The following is a 20,715-nucleotide window of genomic DNA, read 5'->3' as shown; positions in this document are numbered from 1 at the left end:
ACGGTGTTTACTGATAACTGACGTAACTACGTATTTTGAAAGATAAAGCTCAGCACGTTTTAACCATCTTTAGTTTAAAAATTAACAAATTTAAAGAAAATATTATTAACTCACCCATGTTTAGCTTATCTAAAGATTAAAAAAAACCAATAGTTACAAACAATAAGTTTCTCGTTGGATTTAAAAAGTTAAAGTTACGGCTCTAGAAGTTACATTTTAAAGATTTTCATATTGCCATTAATTGTTTTAAATATAATTGAGTTGAGTAAATGTTAATTTAATAGAAGATAGGCTTGAATAAGTGCACAGTAAAAGAAAATTAAATCTGCCATATCAAATTTGAAAAATAGTTTCATTTGAATCTCTGTATCCGTTAAGAAATCATACAATTAAACGCCTTTTTTTGTAAAATATATTTTTACATATTTTAAAATGAACGCTATGAAAATAGATAGTTCGTCTGAAATGTCCCCAGAAAAACTTCAGCTATTTTTTATGTAAATTATATTCAGTTTTACAGTTTTTCCGTCAAATTAAACCGTTTTAATTTCAAATTAACTTCTTTTAATAACCCTTTTTAATTTCAAATTAACTTTTTCTTACTATCAATTAACTCTTTTTTTAAGTCTTTAAAAAACATAGGACATAGTATGAAATATAAGCGAATATAAAATAATTGAACCCTTAGAAGACCAAGTGAAAATTAGTTGATATTAAAATTTAAAATTATACAAAATTAAGTACGAAAGTAAAGGGGTCTTGTTTTAATTTGTCATTTTTTGCCTGTAAAATAAGTTGTTTAAACTACCACAAGAAAATTAATTAAAAGTTATATAAAATTTCATAGTTAGAAATATTTCATTTCAGGAATCTTCTTTTTTGAGAACTTTTTAAAATACAAAATTGGTTCTTATCTAGCATAACACATGAAAATTAATTATAATTAAAATTAAAGGTAAAAATTAAATATAAGAACAGGATTCTTCTATTAATTCGAATTTTATTTGAAATATAAAACAATTTTTTTATTGATCAATTATTTTATATTTTAAAGAAACTCTAATTAATATAAGAATCATTTTATCTCAAATTTAAAAAAAATCCTTCATTTTTATTTTTTATTTTATATAACTTTTAATTTTATTACAATTAATATTCATATGGCTTTCTAAGAGAGCAATTTATTTTACTTTTAAAAACAAATTCTCAAATATAAAGGAATTTTACTTTTACACGATTATATTTCATCCATCTCCTATGTTTTTTTAATGCTTTAAAAAAAGGGTTAACTTGAAATTAAAAACGGTTAGTCAGAAGTTAAAAATGGTTAATTTGAAATTTAAAAAGTTAATTTGAAATTAAAAGGGTAAATTTGACGGAACAAAAGCTATGGTCAAATAATTTCTTCCGTTGTAGAATTTTGTGTCATGACTTTTCCTAATTCAAAAGGAGGTTGTGTTTGGTTTTGTAATTAAAAATCATAAATGGCTACTTTAATTTGAAATTAAAAAGGGATATTTTAACTTTAAACAGGTTAATTTTAAGTTAAAAAGGGCTAATTTTAAAAGTATATAGTTTAAAAAGGTTAATTTCCAGTTAAAAAAGGTTAATTTGAAGTTAAAAACGGTTAATCTGACGGAAAAACGCTAAATATAAACTATGGTGATGATGTGAAAGAAAATCTTCTCAAATCCAATCGTTAACTGGAATTTCCAGAACTTCTGGCATGCCTGGAGGCTTCCTTGCAATAACGATTGCAATCATTCTCCAGGCCTGGAGCGTCCAGCTTACAAACATATGAAACACCGCTAAATTTAATTAAAACGCATAGTAATAAAGGTGTAAAAAAGTGGCACACAATATCCAATCTATAACAATAATCCAATAATTATAAATCGTTTCGAAAGTTCAACGTTTAATTATATCTTATCTCAAATGAATAATAGCCCGTTAAGCCATGGTGTATTTGATCATATTTGTTTTTGTCAATTGCTGTAATTTCATAAATCGTTTAAGAGTTATCAAAACATTAAATATAAATTTGAGTATTTAAAAATAAACAAAGCAATTACTTTGAAATGCTTGTTGAGTGGGTTTAGTTCAAATCTCTTTCAGATCTGAAGATAGCTATAAACAAAGCCTGGCAGTTTGTCACTCTTTACACTACAAAATCTCTCCTTTATTTACACTTGGATCTAGGGTACAAAAAAACCTCTTTTTTACCCTGATTTTGTAAAGAAGGAAAAAGTGATTACCAGGGAGGAGTTTTCTGGTCATAGGGCAGCAGGAAAATATTCGATTTTACAAGATGTCAAAAGAAATGGATTAAGTAAATTGACTGAATAAACGGGGCTGGAAATAGTTTTCTCGAGACCCAGTTTTATCGCAGGGGGTGGAGAAAACATGGCACCGTCTCGGCGGGAAACATCATCGAACATCTCCTAGACCTATGACCAGCAATCTCTTCATAGTTTTAAATCAATCCATTATTATTAATCTATTCGGTTTATAATATTAACCATTGTTTTTGTATACAATCCAAGCCCACTGGAGATACTTTGAACTAATACGTTTTATTCTATATGTTGGATGTCTGTTAACTTGAAGATTTTGTTGATTGGCTTCGAATTATTCTTTAGCATGGACTGTAGGTCTTTGCGAATTTGGTGGTGGGTCTGTCCTCAGTTATCATCTTAGAAATAATGATAGGAAATGAACAGATTGACATCGGTTTAAGCGATAATAAGTTTCAAGGATGTAGCTATGGGTGAGCCAGGAGTGGCCGATTCTAAATAAGATTTCTTTTTTTCCTGAAGGCCTGGAGAATGATTGCAATTGTTATTGCAAGGAAGCCTCCAGGCATGCCAGAGGTTCTGGAAATTCCAGTTAAGGCCTCTTTTGCCATCGAGTCTGCCATTTCGTTCTCAATTTTTAATTATATAAGAATATCCAAGATTGGATTTGAAAAGATTTTCTTTACTGTAATCATCATACCATCGCCATAATTTATATTTAGCTTTATCCGTCAAATTAATCTTTTTTAATTTCAAATTAACCTTTTTTAACTGCAAATTAACCTTTTTCAATTACAAATTAACATTTTAAAACTTTAAACTTATATTAACTCTTTTTAACTTCAAATTAACCTTTTTAATGTCAAAATATCCCTTTTTAATTTCAATTTATAAAATATCTCTTTTTAATTTCAAATTAAACTTTTATAATTTCAAAATAACATTTTTTAATGTCAAAATATCCCTCTTTCATTTCATATTAACCCTTTTTAATTTCAAATTGACATTTTTTATTTTTAAATTAACCCTTTTTTAATTTCAAATTGACCTTTTAAAACTGCAAATTAACTTTTTTTAAATTTTAAATTAACTTTTTTGTGTTAGTTAGTTAATTAGTTCAAATTAAACTTTTATAATTTCAAATCAACCTTTTTTAACTTTAAATTAACCCTTTTTAATTTCAAATCGTCCTTTTTTTAACTGCACATTAAGCTTTTTCAATTTGCAAATTACTCTTTAAGGACTTTAAAATTACATTCACCCTTTTAATTTCAAATTATTATTTTTTTAACTTTAAATTAATTTTTTAAAGTTTCAAATTGACATTTTTAAATTTTAATTAACCTTTTTGAACTGCAAATTCATTTTTTCAATTTCAAATTAACTTTTTTGAACTGCAAATTAATTTTTTCAATCGCAAATTAACTTTTTAAAACGTTAAATCCTTTTTAACTTTAAATTAACTTTCTTTTAATGTAAATGTATTCATTTTTCATATCAAATTAAACTTTTATCATTTGAAATTAACCATTATAACTTTCTACTCTTTGTAATTTTAAATTGACCCGTTTTAACTTCAAATTAACCCTTTCTTCAAAGCATTAAAAAATTTAGAAAACTGTATGAAATACAAGCATATAAAATAAAATTCTTGTATGTTTGCGGATTTTTGTTTTTTATATAAATAAGCGGTTTCTTAGAAGACCATATGAAAGTTAGTTTCATCCGTATAACGTTGCAGGACACTGATACGCAACGGTGCAGCGCACAACTTGCATCACGCAACGGGTCCTTTTCACCCATGATAGTTTTCCAGCAATTTCGTGAGATTTCCTCCAGTGTTGTTCGGGTTGACGACCTAATAATTGGTTCATTTATCAATTGGTCTATCCTCTCTGGTTCGGTCTATCAAAGATGATCTGTAAAGACATTTGTTCTTGTCCATCTTCATTTTTCCTCTCATAATAACTACCAAAAGTTCTATTTTCTTGTAATCTTCAGACGGTTTTTCCATTTAGCATTAGGACATTTGTTACTCCTTTACATCTTGTTTTTGGTTTGTTTTTAATCCTATTAAAAGACCGCGGACTTTTAAATAATTTTCAATGATTGAAAGTCTTCCGATTTCAATCGATTTTGAAACACCGATTTGTAAAAGAGTAAACAGTGAATGAGTGAACGATAGTCCAGAGACTGGCCCGATTCCGTACCATTTCTTTGGTATGGCAAGAAAAAAAAATTGACGGCTCTACACTTCTGACACGAGCAAATGCAAATACAAAAGAAACTTTGAAAATTATATTTATGAATGATATACTCACATTTCTTCCCTCTTCAGAATTAGTCATATCCTATCGTATCAACGATACTAACGCGAAAACGTCTCAAAGTAAAGTGTGATGTTCATTTTTTGTTTATGTACATAAAATAATTCCCATGTAATCTAATCTTATCACGAACAAAGGCTGACCAATTAGCCCTTATATTTACCTAGGTGTTTTATTTCTATTTTTAAAAAGTCATTAACGGATTTGTCCATTTCAGAAAAGGAAACACCGGACTCTTTGGACTATTTCTTCTTCGACTGCCCTACGAAGGCGTTGAAATTCAAAGTCAGAGCTCCCAGCGACGCCCATCTAGCTGTCTCTGGCCAACAGATGCAAACGAATCCCATGTTCGAGGTATGTGCTTTTCAGCATGTCAGCAATAGTCTTAACATCGCTTTTCTTCTACTGTACAATCTTAATATAGTGTGTCAAATAGTCAACTCGATGAGTGTTGTTTTGTACGAGGAGAAAGGAGCAGTTCGTACTGTCCAAAACCTCATCCGTTGCAGGTGTACACTCTTCTGGAACGAACTCATATTGGATAATCCTCAATCTTCGAACCAAGAAGAATGTTTCCAGAGGATCTTAAGCCAATATTGCCAGAGTTGGTCATCCCTTCAGATCCTTGTACGTTGCAGGTGTTCATCCTTCTGGAACGAACTCATGTTGGATAAGCCATCCCTTTAACCAAAAAAAAAAAATATTTCAAGAGGATCTTATGCCAATTTGTCCAGAGTTGGGTCATCCCTTCAAAACCTTGTACATTGCAGGTGTTCACTCTGATGGAACGGACTCATATTGGAACCAAAAAAAATGTTTCCAGTGGATCTTATGCCAATATTGCCATAGTTGGTCATCCCTCCAAAACGTTGCAGGTGTTCACTCTTCTGATTTAGATTTGTTTTTAATTGTTTAGACCCTCCCAGAAAAAGTATTAGGTGTCAAAACACCTCCGAAGAACATTTTTCGTTATACTTTGTTATTATTTAAACGTAGAAATAAAGGCAAACTGTCGCGTTATTATGTGCTATATTTGCGATTTTTGTATTGTGAATTGACTCTTTGACTGATGTTGGAACGAGATTGTTGCTGAATGAAATTTGTAAGTAGTAATTTTTTAATTACTCAGCTGTTGGCGTACCGTTTGTCCTTTCCTTAAGTTTTTACATTCTTTTTTTAATTTTCCACCTTACCAATCCGTCAACCAAGGTTTTCTCCTTTCCTTCATCAATTTCTTCGTCTTTGAAAAAAGTAATTAAAAAAGCAATTGCACCACTAAAAACGATATTAAATGGAGTACGTTTTCTGAAATTTGCCGGTCTCTAGGTTTGGAAATAGAGGTTTAGAATCTCCATAGTAAGTTTTTCAACTTTGAAAAAAACAAAAAATTTTTCGCTTATTTCACCAACGTTTACAAGTTTAGTATTGATCACATCTTATTGGAGATTTAACGTACTTTTCAATTATATCAACGGATCTTTCCAAAAAAGTTTAGATTTGGAGTTATCATTGTTTATTTGAAGCAAGGTATTTTCTGATATCTTAAAAAATCAGAAAAAGTGTAACAACTCCGAAACTGTTGAGATTCGGACCATAGTTAATTAGGACTTGTTGGTTCCATTTTGAATGTACAATCTACTGGCAAAGTTTGTAACACGAATAGCCGAACACCCTGTAGAGATATACTATACTATGCAAAAAATTCCACCCAACTGATTTTTTTTTTTTTCATTTTCTCTATTAAAGAAAATTCTGCCCTTCATTTGACTCATTGTTTTTATGAATAAATATTTGTTTATGCTATTTTTAAATTGGGAATATTAATTAGAGGTAAACACGCTTAAGCCTTAATCTGAAACAAGGATTAACGATTTTTCAATGTTTACTTTTTACGGAATTTAAAATGATTATTCAGTCTCATTTAAATACTGAAGCAACAAACTGTTTAGTTATCATCTTTGTATTCTTAATTTCAATTTTTAATCTTAAAATGCCACTTCGTGCTGAGGATGTTGCGCGTGGTGTGGCAGTTATTGATGATGGATATTCCATCAGGTATGCGGCTTTTGCCGTCGGAGTTCCCTACCAAACTCTGGCAGATGCCGTTTTCGAGAAATTGGGTCCTACCATAGAAGGCCTGGTTCTGGACGCCCTAGGGTAACAGAACCACAGGATGACCGTTTTTTGACATCGAGAATTTTGTGAAACCGGCACATACTGTTGTTCAAGCGATTCATTAGCTCAAGAAAGTTCGAGGTGTCCAAATTTCTGAACGCACTGCTTGAAGAAGGTTAGCAGTATGGACTGATGACTTTTCGCCCCGTAAGAGTACCCTAACACCCAAAGTTGCACGGTTAGCATTTCCTCGAGAACACAGCCATTGGTCTTTGGACGATGGTCTGCTGTACTCTATACAGAGGAGTGAAGATTTGCTCTACGATCTCCAGATGGACGTGAAAAAGTGTGGAAAAGGCGAAATGAAAAGTACGAAGCCTGTAATTTTCCCCAGAGTCAACCTTTTCACTGTAGCTCAGTGATGGTGTGGGCGGGAATTTCAATGGAAAGTCGCACAGAGTTGGTTGTTGTTCGCGTAGACCACCCGCTTTGTGGATGAAATTTTGTAACATCATGCGTTGTCTGTCCTCGATGAAATAGGCGACAATCCTTATCCCAATGCAGGATAAAGCCCGTCCACATGTCGCTCGCATAGTACAAACGTACCTTCACCAGCATAACATCAGGGTCTTAGCCTGGCCAGCAGATTTGAACCTCATCGAACATTTATGGGATAACCTCAAAAGACGAATAAGAGCACGTCCATCACTTCCTGAAACAATCCTATTCTTGAAAGCACTCTTCATGAAGAATGGGCTACCCTCCAGGAAAGATACATTTCCAGACTGGTACAAAGTATGCCTAGGCGTCTTTGAGATGTATTTAAGGATAGAGGAGGAAATACGCGATATTGAAATCTTAATTAAAAATCTAAAACAAAATTAAAACAAATTTTATCTGTCCGTCTTTTTTTAAATTTTTCTTATTTTTCATTTTCCTTAGCAATTTACATTTTTTTAACTTTTAACTTTTTTAACTTTTAAGACAAGTACTCAATTATTAAACGTTAAACAACGTGAAACTGATTAATATATAAAAATATATACAAATCAAGTTATATTACAAGTGGGCGGAAATTTTTGTCTGTCAGTGTACAATAAGGTCAAAAGTTATCTGGCGGCAAACAATTGGCTTATGATACAATTAAGATATTTGAACATTGCAGATAAAATACCCAGTCATTTTGCAAATAAATTTCTTTTTTCTTTTCAGGTATTCGTGGGCGGTTGGAAAAACTCGAAGGTTGCCTTTAGGAAAAACAGGGAAAAGCCAGAACTGTGCGAACTCGAACTCCCTGGAGTTCTGAGTGCTGACGAATACCGGGAATTCTGGCTTACCTATTACCACCAGACGCTGGCCTTCGGGGCCGGCGACAACCCGACTCCGATGCTCGTCTATACCGACCCCGTCCTCGACACTCTTCCCTTCGTCGGAATTCGAACATCTTGGGGTGCCTCTGGCTCTTGGCACGTCGACAGTATGTCATTTTCTCTATTTAACTAATTAATAAATCAGCCAAATATGGTACACGATTAGCCATGAAAAGTGATGCTGACATCCATGGTCTACTTTTTACCAAATGGGATTACTCGGTACAAAAGTAAACGAATCATTATGAACTGTTTATTTTGCCTACGATAGCTCTTAATTATCTGTAACTAATGTAGAAAGATAATGGATTTAATTTTAAACTAAATCAATTGAGTGGTGCGTTAAATTTATCAGTGTGTGTAGGAATTTTACTTTTCATGTTTATATTTCGTATGATCTCATAAATTTGGTAATGCTTTAAACAAATGGTTAATTTGAAATTAAAAAGGGTTAATTTGACGGAAAAAGGTATTGCTTTTGTAGTGTACTCCTAAACTTATTTTGATCTCTCCTACCAGACAGTGGCATAGGTCAATCCTCTTCAATCATTCCTTCCACCGGTTATGATTTTTGGCTTTTTTCTTCGCTGTCCAACAGGCAATATCACGAAGAAGCTTCAAAAATAGCTTTGTTTGAAAAAAAAGACACAAACAGCTATTGGACAAATCGGCGACGACCTGACTCCGATGATCGTCTATACCGTCGCCATCCTCCGTCGGAATTCGAACATCTTGGGGTGCCTCTGCATCGTGGCACGTCGATAATATGTCATTTTCTCTATTTAACTAATAAATAAATCGGCCAAATATGGAACACGGATTAGCCAAGAAAAGTGATGCTGACATCCATGGTCTACTTTTTACCAAATCAAATATTGCACAAGGCATCTAACTTCTCTTTATATTAATCGTTTTACTGCCATGTAGCAGATAATCCAGGAAAAATATAACTTGAGATCGGATTTTTATGCAGTTGCATATTTTGTTTGCCACCACATACGACCGAGGAAATCAATTCTTTCCAAATCATGTATCTAGGAAGCCGTAGGTTAAGTTTTATAGAGCATATTTTTGCATATCTGAAGAATATCGCATAAAATTGCATATTTGAACAATATCGCATATTTGAAGGATATTTTTGCATTTATCGCGCAAAATATTTAAAACATTACCTAATACCAAAAATCCATAAGTAACCCATAGCCCATAAACGTATTTCGTCACATTTTCAAATAAAACTGTGTACAGCAAGTCATAGTCGGTAGTTAACAATTTTGTCATAAATCTAGGCTAAAATTGCTAGACCACAGGGCATGAAACAATATTGCATAATATACGATGGAAAGCGGCGTCTTGTAAGTTGGTGGGGACGTGATGACCTTTGTTCACGCTAGTTTTCGTTCTACTGTTGTCTACTGACGTGGTGTATTTTATCCTCTAAAGAATATAAGCTAAAACGGCGATAAATAATGGGTAAGACTTTTTTTACAATTCATTTGACGATTGTAATAATCATGAAGTTTATCTTCGTATAACTGCCATTACTTCTTCGTTAGCGTTAGCGCCCGTAATTTAAGTTTTGTGTTTGCCGCAGTTATGTTAATTAATGTCAAAGTACTTTACAATTTAACATGGATTAAAGAAAAGTTGAAGTCGATGGCTTTTGTTATGTTTATATGTTTCGTGAAAAAATGTTTCTTTACTTTATTTTTCATTGGCTTTTGATTCTTGCAAGGGCAGGAGTATTCGGTCCCGGAACTCAGTTCTCACGGCCCTCCCACCAGTATCTTCCACGCTGAATTCCATACAGTTGAGAGATGCACCCAGTTCAATCTGAACAAAGGGTACAAAAACGAGAATAATAGATGTCAGATAGCCAAGCAGCAATCAAAACATTAAGCTCAAGAAAATCATTAGCTCAAAGATGGTGCTGAATTACAAAACTAAATTCAATAGATTAGTTATGCAAAATAAAGTTACACCCTGCTGAATCCCAGACATGTCAGAGGGCAATGAGATAGCGGACGCCCTTGCAAGGAAAGTGGCTGCTATACCGCTGGAGCCCTTCTGTGGCATAAGAATTCACATTTTCAATGAGTGTCTTAAACAAAAAAGACAAAAAGAAAATGAAACAGTGGAATGTCATTGGACATAAACAATCCAAGAACCTTCTATCAAATTTTGGAAGAAAAGAAACAATGGAATCAAAGGAGGCAGGAATAAACTTTGAATCCTGACAGTATTGTTCACAGGACAATGCAGTCTGAATGGACGTCTGAGGTACTATAATACAACGGCACGTGTACATTCTGCAAAGAAGCACCAATACACCTACTAATAAACTGTGGTGCCACATTTGCATGCTGGAGGAAGAGTTTTGCCTGCTAGTTTAAGTTCCTTGATGACCTAGTACTCACCAGTGTGCTATAAGCACAGAACAGGGTATACAGTAGCTCTTAAGGGGTGCAGTAACTACACATCCTGAATGATACAATTATATCTACATTTTTGTAATAATATATTCCAATGTCATGGGAAATTGCAAACTTCCTGAGTGTTTTTTTTTGTCTTAGGATCTTTGCATATTAGCCATGACGAATTCTTATAGATGTTGTTCAAATTGGGGGTTATCGGGAAAAAAGGGCCAGAGGCGACGGTGGGAATCGAACCCACAACCGTGGCGTGAGAGTCTCTCATGCTAACCACTCGGCTACCGCGGTCCCCCTGACTTCCTGAGTTCCTTGTGAGCCACATTATTGAACCAAAGAACAATTTTAAAAAATTTACACAGCAAGGTTATTTGTAAAATCAACACAGATCTTGATTTTAGGACTAAAGCCATACTGCATGATTTATTTTTGTTGTAAGAAATATTTTAGGTAAAATTTGTTAAATGGCATTTTGTTTGGCTACGATTACTTTCATTCAATATTGAACCATCTCTTCTTAGCTCACTTAGGCCATGCTGTTCTTAGTTCATACATGTTTAGAATTACCAAAATAAAAAATGTGGTGAATCTTGTTTCCAAGAAGAGCTCCTGCTCCTGCGGGGTGAAGAAGCCCCTAACTTGGTCATTACTGATCATTTTGGTCTGCCTATCCTCACTAGATTAGTCTGTCAGAAGTGTTTCAGCATTTCCTTATCTTTAGTGTGTTCTTCAACCTTTCCTCTCAAGCCTTGCAAGATTAATTGGCGCTGTGAGAAATGTTCACAGTCCATTCTCAGCTTATCTTCTGCTTTAGAGATTTCTCTGATAGTTGGTTAATTTGGGTCCTGTCTGCAGAGTGCCAACCCACTTCCTTTACAAAGGCTTCTAATAGTTCATTAAATGTAAAAACAAATGATTCTTCATGAACCTTTTATTAAAATATAAAATAATTATTTTATAGACCAATTATTTTATATTTCAAAACAGTTTGTTTTTTATTTCTAATTTTAAATAACAATTATTTATAATAGCAATATTTTTTCATATGGTATTTTATATAAGAACGCATTTTATTTATTTATTTATTTTTTAAATTGTCAAATTAAAAGAAGATTCCTTTATTTTTTTATTTTAGTTTTTACTTAATTATGATTAATTTTCAAATGATCTCAGAGCCCATTTTATTTTATTTTTATTTTTAATGCTCAAATATACAGGAATTTTATTTTACATGCTTATATTTCGTACCATCTCCTAAATGTTAAAAGAGGGTTAATTTGAAGTTAAAAAGGGTTAATTTTATTCTTCAAAATTTAAAGTGACCAATTATTTTATATTTTAAAAAAATCTCAAATGAAAAATTCAAGAATCATTTGTTTTTATATTTAATTCTATATAACTTTTAATTATAATTTTAATTAATGTTCATGTGGTTTTTAAGTGGTCGATTATTTTTTGTCTCCTAAGTTTTTTTATTGCTTAAAAGGAAGAGTTGGTTTGAAATTAAAAAAAGGTTAATTTGGAATTAAGAAGTGTTATTTTGAAATTAAAAAAAGGGTAATTTTAAGTTAAAAAGGGTTAATTTGATGATTCAAGACTTTATGTGACCAATTATTTTATGTATTTAAAAAAACTCGAATTAAAAATAGAAGAATCTTTGTTTTTATATTTAATTCTGTGTAATTTTTAATTGTAATTGTAATTAATTTTCATATGGATTTTATATGGTCAATTTTTTTTTATCACCTAAGGGTTTTATAACTTTAAAGAAAGAGTTAGTTTGAAATTAAAAAGGGTTAAGGAGCAGCTAGAAAAAGTTAAATTTGAAAGTAAAAAGTTAATATTTAGTTAAGAAGGGTTAATGTGTATTTAAAAAGGGTTAATTGATTAAAACTGGTTCATTTGAAAATAAAAACGGTAATTTTTTTTAGTTGAAAAGGATTAATTTGAAATGAAAAGGGCCTAATTTTAGTTGAAAAGGATTAATTTGCAATGAAAAGGGCCTAATTTTAGTTAAAAAGGGTTAATTTGTAGTTAAAGAAGGGTTACGTTGTAGTTAAAAAGTGTTAATTTGAAGTTAAAAAGGGTTAAATTGTAGTTAAGAGAAGTTAATTTGACGGGAAAAAGCTATATTTATGACGCACACTCTTAATTAATTTGTATATTAAAAAATTAAATTTAAAAAAATGTTTTTGTAACTGCTTCTTTTATAGATGGAGGATGGTTTTATTTATTTCGTATATTATGCAACATATTTTTTTTAATAAATTCTTCATTTAAAAATGAATGCTATGCATTTCAGGGCTATGTCTGTCCTCCTCAAATAAAGTTTTCTTTGGAGAAGTTTTTTTATTACTCTATAACTATAAAATAAAGAATTACAACAGCCCATAGATCTAGTGTTTATATATTTATATGATTTAATTTGTCTTTTAGATAATTGGCCTGGTTGGAAAGTAGCTGAATCTCAACCGGTCGGATGGGTACCTCCTCCTGCAGATGCTCCCCCTGCCACACCTGGGGGTGTCCCTGTGTGGAAGCCTTGTTCTGGAGGGACATTGTTTCCTGATGCAGTTGAAGGAGGATTTGATAATGAAAAAACCTATGTTGGACGCGCACTACACAATGGAGCCACGATTCCAGGAAAAGTACTTCCATCGCATGGTGTCTGTTATGTAGCTTGGGGAGGAGAAGAACATGGTAAAACAGAGTATGAGGTAATGTTGTTGCTGGGACAATGCGTTTTGGTTTCGTTCTAATTTTTTCTCTAATGTCTGTTTGTTTAGGTCTTAACTGGGTGCTGTCCCAACTGGGTGCCAGCAACTGGTGATCAAATCCCGATGAATGCCTTGCAAGGAGGAGTTAGTGAAACAGGTGAACCGCTGTTTGTTGGCAGAGCTCAACACTTAGATACTCTCACTGTTGGAAAAGTAAGTGCTACATTTTAATAATAGTGTTAAATGGAGTTAAGACTCAAATTACCAACTAAATTAACCTTTTTTGTTACTTAATAAATATAAAGTATGAAGTGGAGTGAATGACATGCGATGTGACAAAAGTCTGAAGGGTGACAAAAATGTGCGACCAACCTCCAGCCCTAACCTCAATCCAGCTCTCTTATGCTAAAAATGCAATTAAAACCATGATTAAAAGATATTGAAAGCATTGATAAGCTGAATGGGCAGAAAAGCTCTCAAGTATCAAGTGCTCAAACAATAAATGGTTTTCAGAGGATCTTAATAGAAAAAAATGGATCACTTATTTGAAAAAAAAATGATTCTATGTACAAACTGTATTTAGCAGCAATCTGGGTTTCGAACGATATATGGACATCACCAGGCAGAAATATACAAACATGTCTCTCAACGTGAATTGTTGGAGTGATTTGCAAATCCGACATTTCAATCATCCATCAATCTATTAGAACATGGCAGTGTATTTGCAAGTCACTTCTACAATTCACGTTGAGATTTGTTGATTTATGCCTTATGGTAAACATTTATTGTTTGAATTCCGGATTGCTGGTAAAAACAGTTTGTGAGCAGAACCATCTTTTCCAATAAGTGAATCGACATATTCGATATACTACCTCAATCATTACTAAAAACGGATCATACTTGACTAAAAATAGGCCATGTGAAGTTGACACATGAACACTTTTGGGCCAAAGCCTGTGTATGTTTCCAACATGTAGAGAAAGGTTGCTCAGCATGTCCAACATAATTGAATGGGGTCATTCGTTCTCCATATAGCGAAAGTGTAGATTTGGTACACGATATAAGAATTGTGCAGGAGAATTTGGGTCATCGGTTCCTATTTTTGGACAAAACAAAACAGTACTCCAACACCCTATTTGAGTGAATGTTATATATATAGCAAAGAATGTATTTAAGAAGAATGGGTTTAGATATAAAAATTACATGCATTCGGGGCTGAAATTACTTAGCTTTTGATAACTCCTGGAGCTTAACTTCAGCGCTAGAACGGATAAAACCGAGGTCTGAGCCCGAACTGCCAAAACCCACCAGAAGTCATAAGTTCTTATTAAATTATCTATGAATTAATGATTTTTTAAACAATTTAGCTCATTTTTAAGACTTCCTTTCAAATACACACAGTTTTCAAGACAACTGAAAGTTTAGAAAATCGAAATAGTAAAATGTTTCACTTAAATTTTTATTAAATTTCAATCTTTAAAAAATGCATTTATAAAACTATTTATTTTTTCTAGGTACAACCAAGTCACAAAGTGTGCTACATTTCTTACGGTGGTGAAGAAATTGCAAAAGATACTTTTGAAGTACTCGTTCTCTAAACAGAAAAGGAATCGATGCTTTTCAGAATATATATGAAAATCTTGAAGGCTAGAAATTAATGTTTAATAAATGAATGATTAATTTAAGCACTTATATTCATTTATATTTTATTTGCATTTATTAAGCTTCAAATGCTAGTTAACAAGTAATTTAATCAAATGTAAATTAAGATATTAAAATATGTTGTGTTGACCCAGTAATTTTGTTTTTTTAAATTAAAATTTATTCATTTGTGAATAACAAATTTACTTTATTCCTTTCAGAAGAAGAACTTATTAAATATATGTCATTCTTATTAGCACATATGCAATGTTACATATTAGATGAGTGATTTAATGAAAAAATCACAAATTTGCTGAATTTGCTTTAACAACTAGCACTTAATTAATAAAGTCAATTCATGACTGTTTAGAATTCATTTTGGTAACAAAAATTTGTCAGCAATTTACATAGCATTTCGCAAGGAAAGTTTCATACTTGTAACATGTGTAAATTTTAATTTATATAAAGTAATATTGAAGGTAACTTTATTTCTTCCATTTATCCCTCCTATTACACAATTTGGCTATAATTGAATTTGGAAACTCTTCCATTTTCCGAAATATGTTAATAATAAAAAGTATTGATAAATGTTTCTATTTTGTAAAATGAAGGGAATACTATTGCGTTTTGTGTACAGATGCATAAAATTTATATTTTTGTAACTTTAAGTTACTTTACAAAGAACTGTCATATCATAATTTAATTTTTATATCATTTATGTAAAAGCATTGGTTTCATAATGTAACATCATTGTCTTCTTTTTGTTTCAATTTAATTTATAAACCTCAATTAACAGTGAAACATGTTTTTTAACTTTATGAAAACTTTAATTTGAATGAAACATCAAATGTGTAAAATAATAGTCAAATATGTAAATTGTATTCTTTTAATATAAATTTTACAAATTGTTGTAAGATTTAATTCAAATCAATGTTTATTTTGTTGGTTAACTCGGCTTATTAGCAGAAATTGTCAATCGAGCAAATAAATAAGTTATCAATAAAGAACACAATTATTTCAACACAAATTATATATTAAAGAAATTCTTCCACAAAAAAAAAAATCATTTTTTGATTCATATCAACATGTGATTTGTATACTTCGAATGATCATTTAGGTTTATTTAAATTTTTTTTTGCCTGGGGAGCGTTTTCTTGTGACTTGGAGGGGGCTTTTGGAGGGTTCTGCTCAATTGGTTGGGTCGGTTCTACAGTAGGTTTAGTAGTGCTTTTAGAAGACTGTTCAACATTGGCCAAGCCCCAGTCTTTTTGGTAAGCTGCGTATTCTTCATCCCGGTTACGCGCTTTACTGGGACCTGCTGCCGCAGGGTCTTCACTGCCTTTTCTTATACGCCTGTCAGTATCACCAGCCACTTTTACCGGTACCGTCCCACGGGGCTGTGTGGCGAGTGCTTTTTTCTCCGGAGGAATTTTGGTGTGGGGTGTCATTTTTTGCAAATCTTTTTTCTTTGGGATTGCCTCTTTCAGCGGCAATGGCCCTGTCGGACGAGGAGTATCTGGCAAATGACTCGACGCCGTACCAGGTACTTTTTTGCTCCCTGTGTTAGTATTTCCTTTGGTGTTAAGTTTCTGTGGTTTGTTTTGTTCTACAGCATAACTAACTTTTTTAACAAATGGCATTTGATATGATACTTCTATATCTTCATCCCTTTGATTCAGTGGTATCTAAAATAAAATTGAAATTTAAACATTTTTTAATCCAAAGGCCATCAACACTGGTTAGGGATCAGGGGCCATCAATAACAAATTGTTAAAGTAAATTTAAGTTGACAGTTTGTCTTGTTGAACTAGGCTAAACAACAGGGTAGTTTGAAGTTAAAAAGGGATAATTTGATTATGAAAGGTTTTAACTGGCCAATCATTTTATATTAAAAAAAAATCTCAAATTAAAAATACAAGAATCATTTGTTTTTATATTGAATTCTATATAACTTTTTAATTATGATTGTAATTAATTTCATATAATTTTTAAGAAACCCATTATTTTTATCTCTTAAGGTTTTTATTGCTTTGAAGGAGTTAATTTGAAATTAAAAATGGTTAATTTAAAGTAAAAAAGGTTAATTTCAGGTTAAAAAGGTTACTTTGATGTTAAAAAAGGTTATTTTGAAATAAAAAAGGGTAATTTCATTATTACAGATTTTAAGTGGCCAATTGCTATATTTTATTTTAAATCTCACATTAAAAATTGAAGAATCGTTTATTTTTATAATTAATTTTGTATAACTTTAAAGTAATTGTAATTACATTTCGTATGCATTTTAAGAGACCAATTAATTTTTTATTTAAAGAGAGTTAATTGTTTTAATTAAAAAGCGTTATTTTTTTGTTAAAAAGGGTTAATTTGTAGTTAAAAAATGGTTAATTTACAATTAAAAAGGATTCATTGTAGTGAAAAAGTGTTAATTTAAAATGAAAAAAGGTTAATTTACAATTTAAAAAGTTAATTTGTAGTTAAAAAGGGTTAATTTGACAGAAAAAAAGCTATATTAATGAGGCAAAATTTTAATTTTCTTTTTTTTTTCTTTTTTTTTTTGAAAAGTAAAATATAAAATTTTAATAAAGCTTTTACTACATGTGGTTGCTTTTTCTTTTATAGATAGATGTAGGGTGGTTTTATTTATTTCGTATTTTATGCAGCATATTGTGCAACATCCAAAATTTAAAACATATACTTGCAAATGGTTTTCAAAATTGTTGTTAACAAACAAATAAAATTCAGAAAAGCATAATGTAGTTAACTTTTTAGTATGTTACTAAGTCAAAAATAGCAGTGAATGAAGCCTTTTTTGTTAGTGAAAGTATTAAAATAAATATATTTGAATAAACCTAAATATTTGTTTAAGAAATATACACCTTAATATAAATAATATTTGGTCAGGTGAAAATTGATTCAGTATTATACATACCTGCCATGTTCCATCTGCAAACTTATTATGGGCCAAGTCCATTAACGTTGAAGATACTGAAGTAAAATATGCCATCATCTCCTGTTTTTGTTTTGCCTCATCTTCATCTTCCTTGAATTGGCGCATTTTACTTCTTGGCTTGAAAAACTAATAATAATCATTCATACATAATTATAAATTTACATTCAAAAGTATGTATAAATTTATTTTCAAAAATACAACTCTCAACGATAAAATGAGACATGAAATTTTTTTTTTCCATTTTAATATATAAATTCTAAACCTTTAAGTTTTAATTTGTTTAATTGGAAGACTTTAATATTTTTTGCTTGTTTTGTGCGATTATTGTTAAAAAAATTACAATGAAAGATACATAAACAGACAGTTTAGTAGTTTAAGACTAGCAAGGCAGAAGCACATTATTTAATAAATATAAATAAAAAGTCAGAACTTTTTGGAGCAATCTGGGGGAAAAAAATCATTAAGCAAAAATTTGTAAGTTTGTCTAAGCATTTATCATATTTGACTGACCCAATCTGCCTTCACTGTTTTTGCCTGTCGGATTTGCTTTGGAACAGTGAGAATGGACAGACGAGACAATTGGAGATGATGAAATCAAGCTCCAAGTTCATCGTTTCACAGATCTCATCACAATATTTCACAAATCATGAAATACCGGTGAGAGCTGTAATAAGCAAATGCATAAATTGTTCATATATTAGGCGCATAATAATAAAAATAAAAATTAGGATACCTTTTACAGCAATTATTTTGTAATTTTGGTATCTGAACTGGAAAAGAAAAAATTGAGTTGATTAAATTTTTCACAATAATATTATAAATATGCTGATTTGGTCAAAAATTATTTGGCATTTCCAATCATCCTGATCACTAGAATAGCAATGGATAGAATAGGTAGCAGATAATAGAATAGAAGATAATAGAATAGGTAGCAATGGTAGAAAGCATGGGCTGGGATAAATAACAACAAGCTAAGGGATATAAAGTGGAATGTTGCACCCTGGAACTCTTCTTGCCTAGCGACAAAATAGAAAATAGTCTTGACTCGTCTGAGAATAGGGCACTATAATCACTCATGGATATCTAATGGCTAGAGAATCAATAAAGTTGATGAGGTTATGAGTGTTAAGGTGAAACATAACCCATAGACGTTGATCGCCCTTTTATTACTTAAACAGATAAATAAATAAAATTTGCTTCTTTTGTTGCAAAAATAGATGAAAATTGTTTAATTAAAAATGGTGTAGTGATTTTTGGTTAATACATTACAAAAAATTGCTTTTCAATTTTTATAAGGGGAATTAAAAGCTAACATTCAATTGGCATATTTTAATTACAATCTAGGGGCAACGTATATGCAGACGAGGCCGCAAAAGACGAGATGTTTCACCCTTCAAACCAAACAACCACATTCCAGCCCAGTTACCTGCACGAGCAATAAAGTACGTAATAAAAGAACGATGCCAGCATCAATGCGCTAGATGGCATATCAAGAACGCGACTGAGAGATGACCCACTGATTGTCTGAAATGCAAGTTGTGTTCACCCGTTTGAGATAGGACATACACGGTTGACACAAAGACACCCGCTTTTGGGGTGAACCCGTCAAAGGTGCAGCTCAGTGTGTCACACTTGGTCAAGGAGTGCCATGCCACGACCCCTTATAGGGAGCGAGTAGGCATTATACCTGATACAAATACTTGAGCATGAGAGTGTGTTGTCGGGTCCCCTGTTCAGATTTTTAAGGGAAATATGTATTTTAAAAGATTGTATAATATAATCCCTTATTGTATAATTATTGTATGTAATATATTTATATAGTTCTGTGTCTGCGTCTAAATGAGTAAGAGAGAGGGTCGATGGAGTACTCGATATTCCACCAGGGCATAGGGAGCTGACATGCCTCCATTGTCGGTAAAGAAAAAAAAATGACACTAAATGATACATAAGATTTAACAGAGTTTACGCAAAAACAATCTCCTCCTTTGAAAACAAGTTCGTAAATACGGAAATCTTTAAGTTTTACAGATGAATTAAGGGTGTAAATTATACGAAGTTTTAAGTCAGCCATGTTTTTTGACTGGAAGATTCCAATTTTCAAGCATTTATCCGTAAGTTTAAGGAGAAGCCTATTTCGATTATATCAAAAATAATATAGAATTTAGCATTGGTAAACAAGCCAATTTATAAAATTAAAAAATCAAAGATACCTTTCATGGAAATGGTCTCCAACTTTCAGCATCTCAACTAAAAAAGAAAAAAAACGCTTATAAATATTTCATTATGTCACATAATAATTATCAAGTAGATTAAATCAAATATGCTTTAAATAATTTTAACGGACATTTTATTAAGTGTGATGAATGTATAAAAATATGTTAAATGAGAAGTTTACAAATCAAACCGAAGGTTAGATGGCTTTGCAAGTTTGGATGTAAAAAAGCCAGACGAAGTATTAAGTCGCTCTCATTGTTTTAAGTTAAATATAACATGAACGATAATAAAGCATAAATTTTCTACTTCTATCTAGTTTTGATCGCTTTCCCATTCAATTTTGTCTTGTAAAATTTCTCAGATTCAGATTTAAAATTAAATTTGTCATATTAATATACAAACCTTTTTCCGATATTTCCAGCTTTTCCCCCCCAAGAGAAAAATCCTCAATTGTAAGTCGCTCTGAAGAAATTATGGAGACTCGATTTACAGTATAACATTTTGTTTATATCATTCTATTTTTTTAAACCCTCATCCGAAAATAAAAAGCCGAAATGAAAATTTTGAAAATAACAATAAAAATTTCGGGAAGAAATTAAACAATGATGTCAACGTGCCATTTAAAAAACAAAAAGTGGATAAAAAGGTTGTTGTAGCC

At 31.6% G+C, this 20,715-nt stretch overlaps 3 protein-coding genes across 5 annotated transcripts in view; 1 reads left to right on the top strand and 2 right to left on the bottom strand.

Moving 5' to 3' along the window:
• The window catches only part of LOC106670472 (uncharacterized MFS-type transporter C09D4.1-like), a 49,502-nt gene extending 44,811 nt beyond the window's left edge, over positions 1-4,691 (bottom strand). Inside the window, exon 1 of the mRNA XM_014400862.2 lies at positions 4,616-4,691. Coding sequence (XP_014256348.1) covers positions 4,616-4,642 — 27 coding nt within the window. The 5' untranslated portion in view covers positions 4,643-4,691. The remainder of the gene's footprint in view (positions 1-4,615) is intronic.
• The window catches only part of LOC106670473, a 24,934-nt gene extending 9,558 nt beyond the window's left edge, over positions 1-15,376 (top strand). The window contains exons 2-6 of the mRNA XM_014400869.2: positions 4,839-4,975; positions 7,949-8,213; positions 12,972-13,252; positions 13,322-13,465; positions 14,767-15,376. Coding sequence (XP_014256355.1) covers positions 4,839-4,975; positions 7,949-8,213; positions 12,972-13,252; positions 13,322-13,465; positions 14,767-14,850 — 911 coding nt within the window. The 3' untranslated portion in view covers positions 14,851-15,376. The remainder of the gene's footprint in view (positions 1-4,838; positions 4,976-7,948; positions 8,214-12,971; positions 13,253-13,321; positions 13,466-14,766) is intronic.
• On the bottom strand, positions 15,295-20,715 carry LOC106670474. Of its 3 annotated transcripts, none has more exons than XM_014400870.2 (5): positions 20,460-20,715; positions 20,054-20,090; positions 18,577-18,613; positions 17,823-17,969; positions 15,295-16,578 (listed from the first exon to the last, which is right to left on the bottom strand). In XM_014400870.2, the coding sequence occupies exons 4-5, from the start codon at positions 17,946-17,948 to the stop codon at positions 16,003-16,005; spliced, it is 702 nt and encodes a 233-aa protein (XP_014256356.1). In that variant the 5' UTR covers positions 17,949-17,969; positions 18,577-18,613; positions 20,054-20,090; positions 20,460-20,715; the 3' UTR covers positions 15,295-16,002. The 3 variants fall into 3 exon arrangements, with proteins under 3 accessions (XP_014256356.1, XP_014256357.1, XP_014256358.1); XM_014400871.2 differs by having other exon boundaries at positions 17,823-17,960; positions 20,460-20,693; XM_014400872.2 differs by lacking the exon at positions 18,577-18,613 and having other exon boundaries at positions 20,460-20,693.

The sequence above is a fragment of the Cimex lectularius genome, unplaced genomic scaffold, assembly GCF_000648675.2.
Source record: "Cimex lectularius strain Harlan isolate CLEC.00 unplaced genomic scaffold, Clec_2.1 scaffold31, whole genome shotgun sequence".
Lineage (NCBI taxonomy): Eukaryota > Metazoa > Arthropoda > Insecta > Hemiptera > Cimicidae > Cimex > Cimex lectularius.
This window is presented reverse-complemented; position numbering and strand designations above follow the sequence as displayed.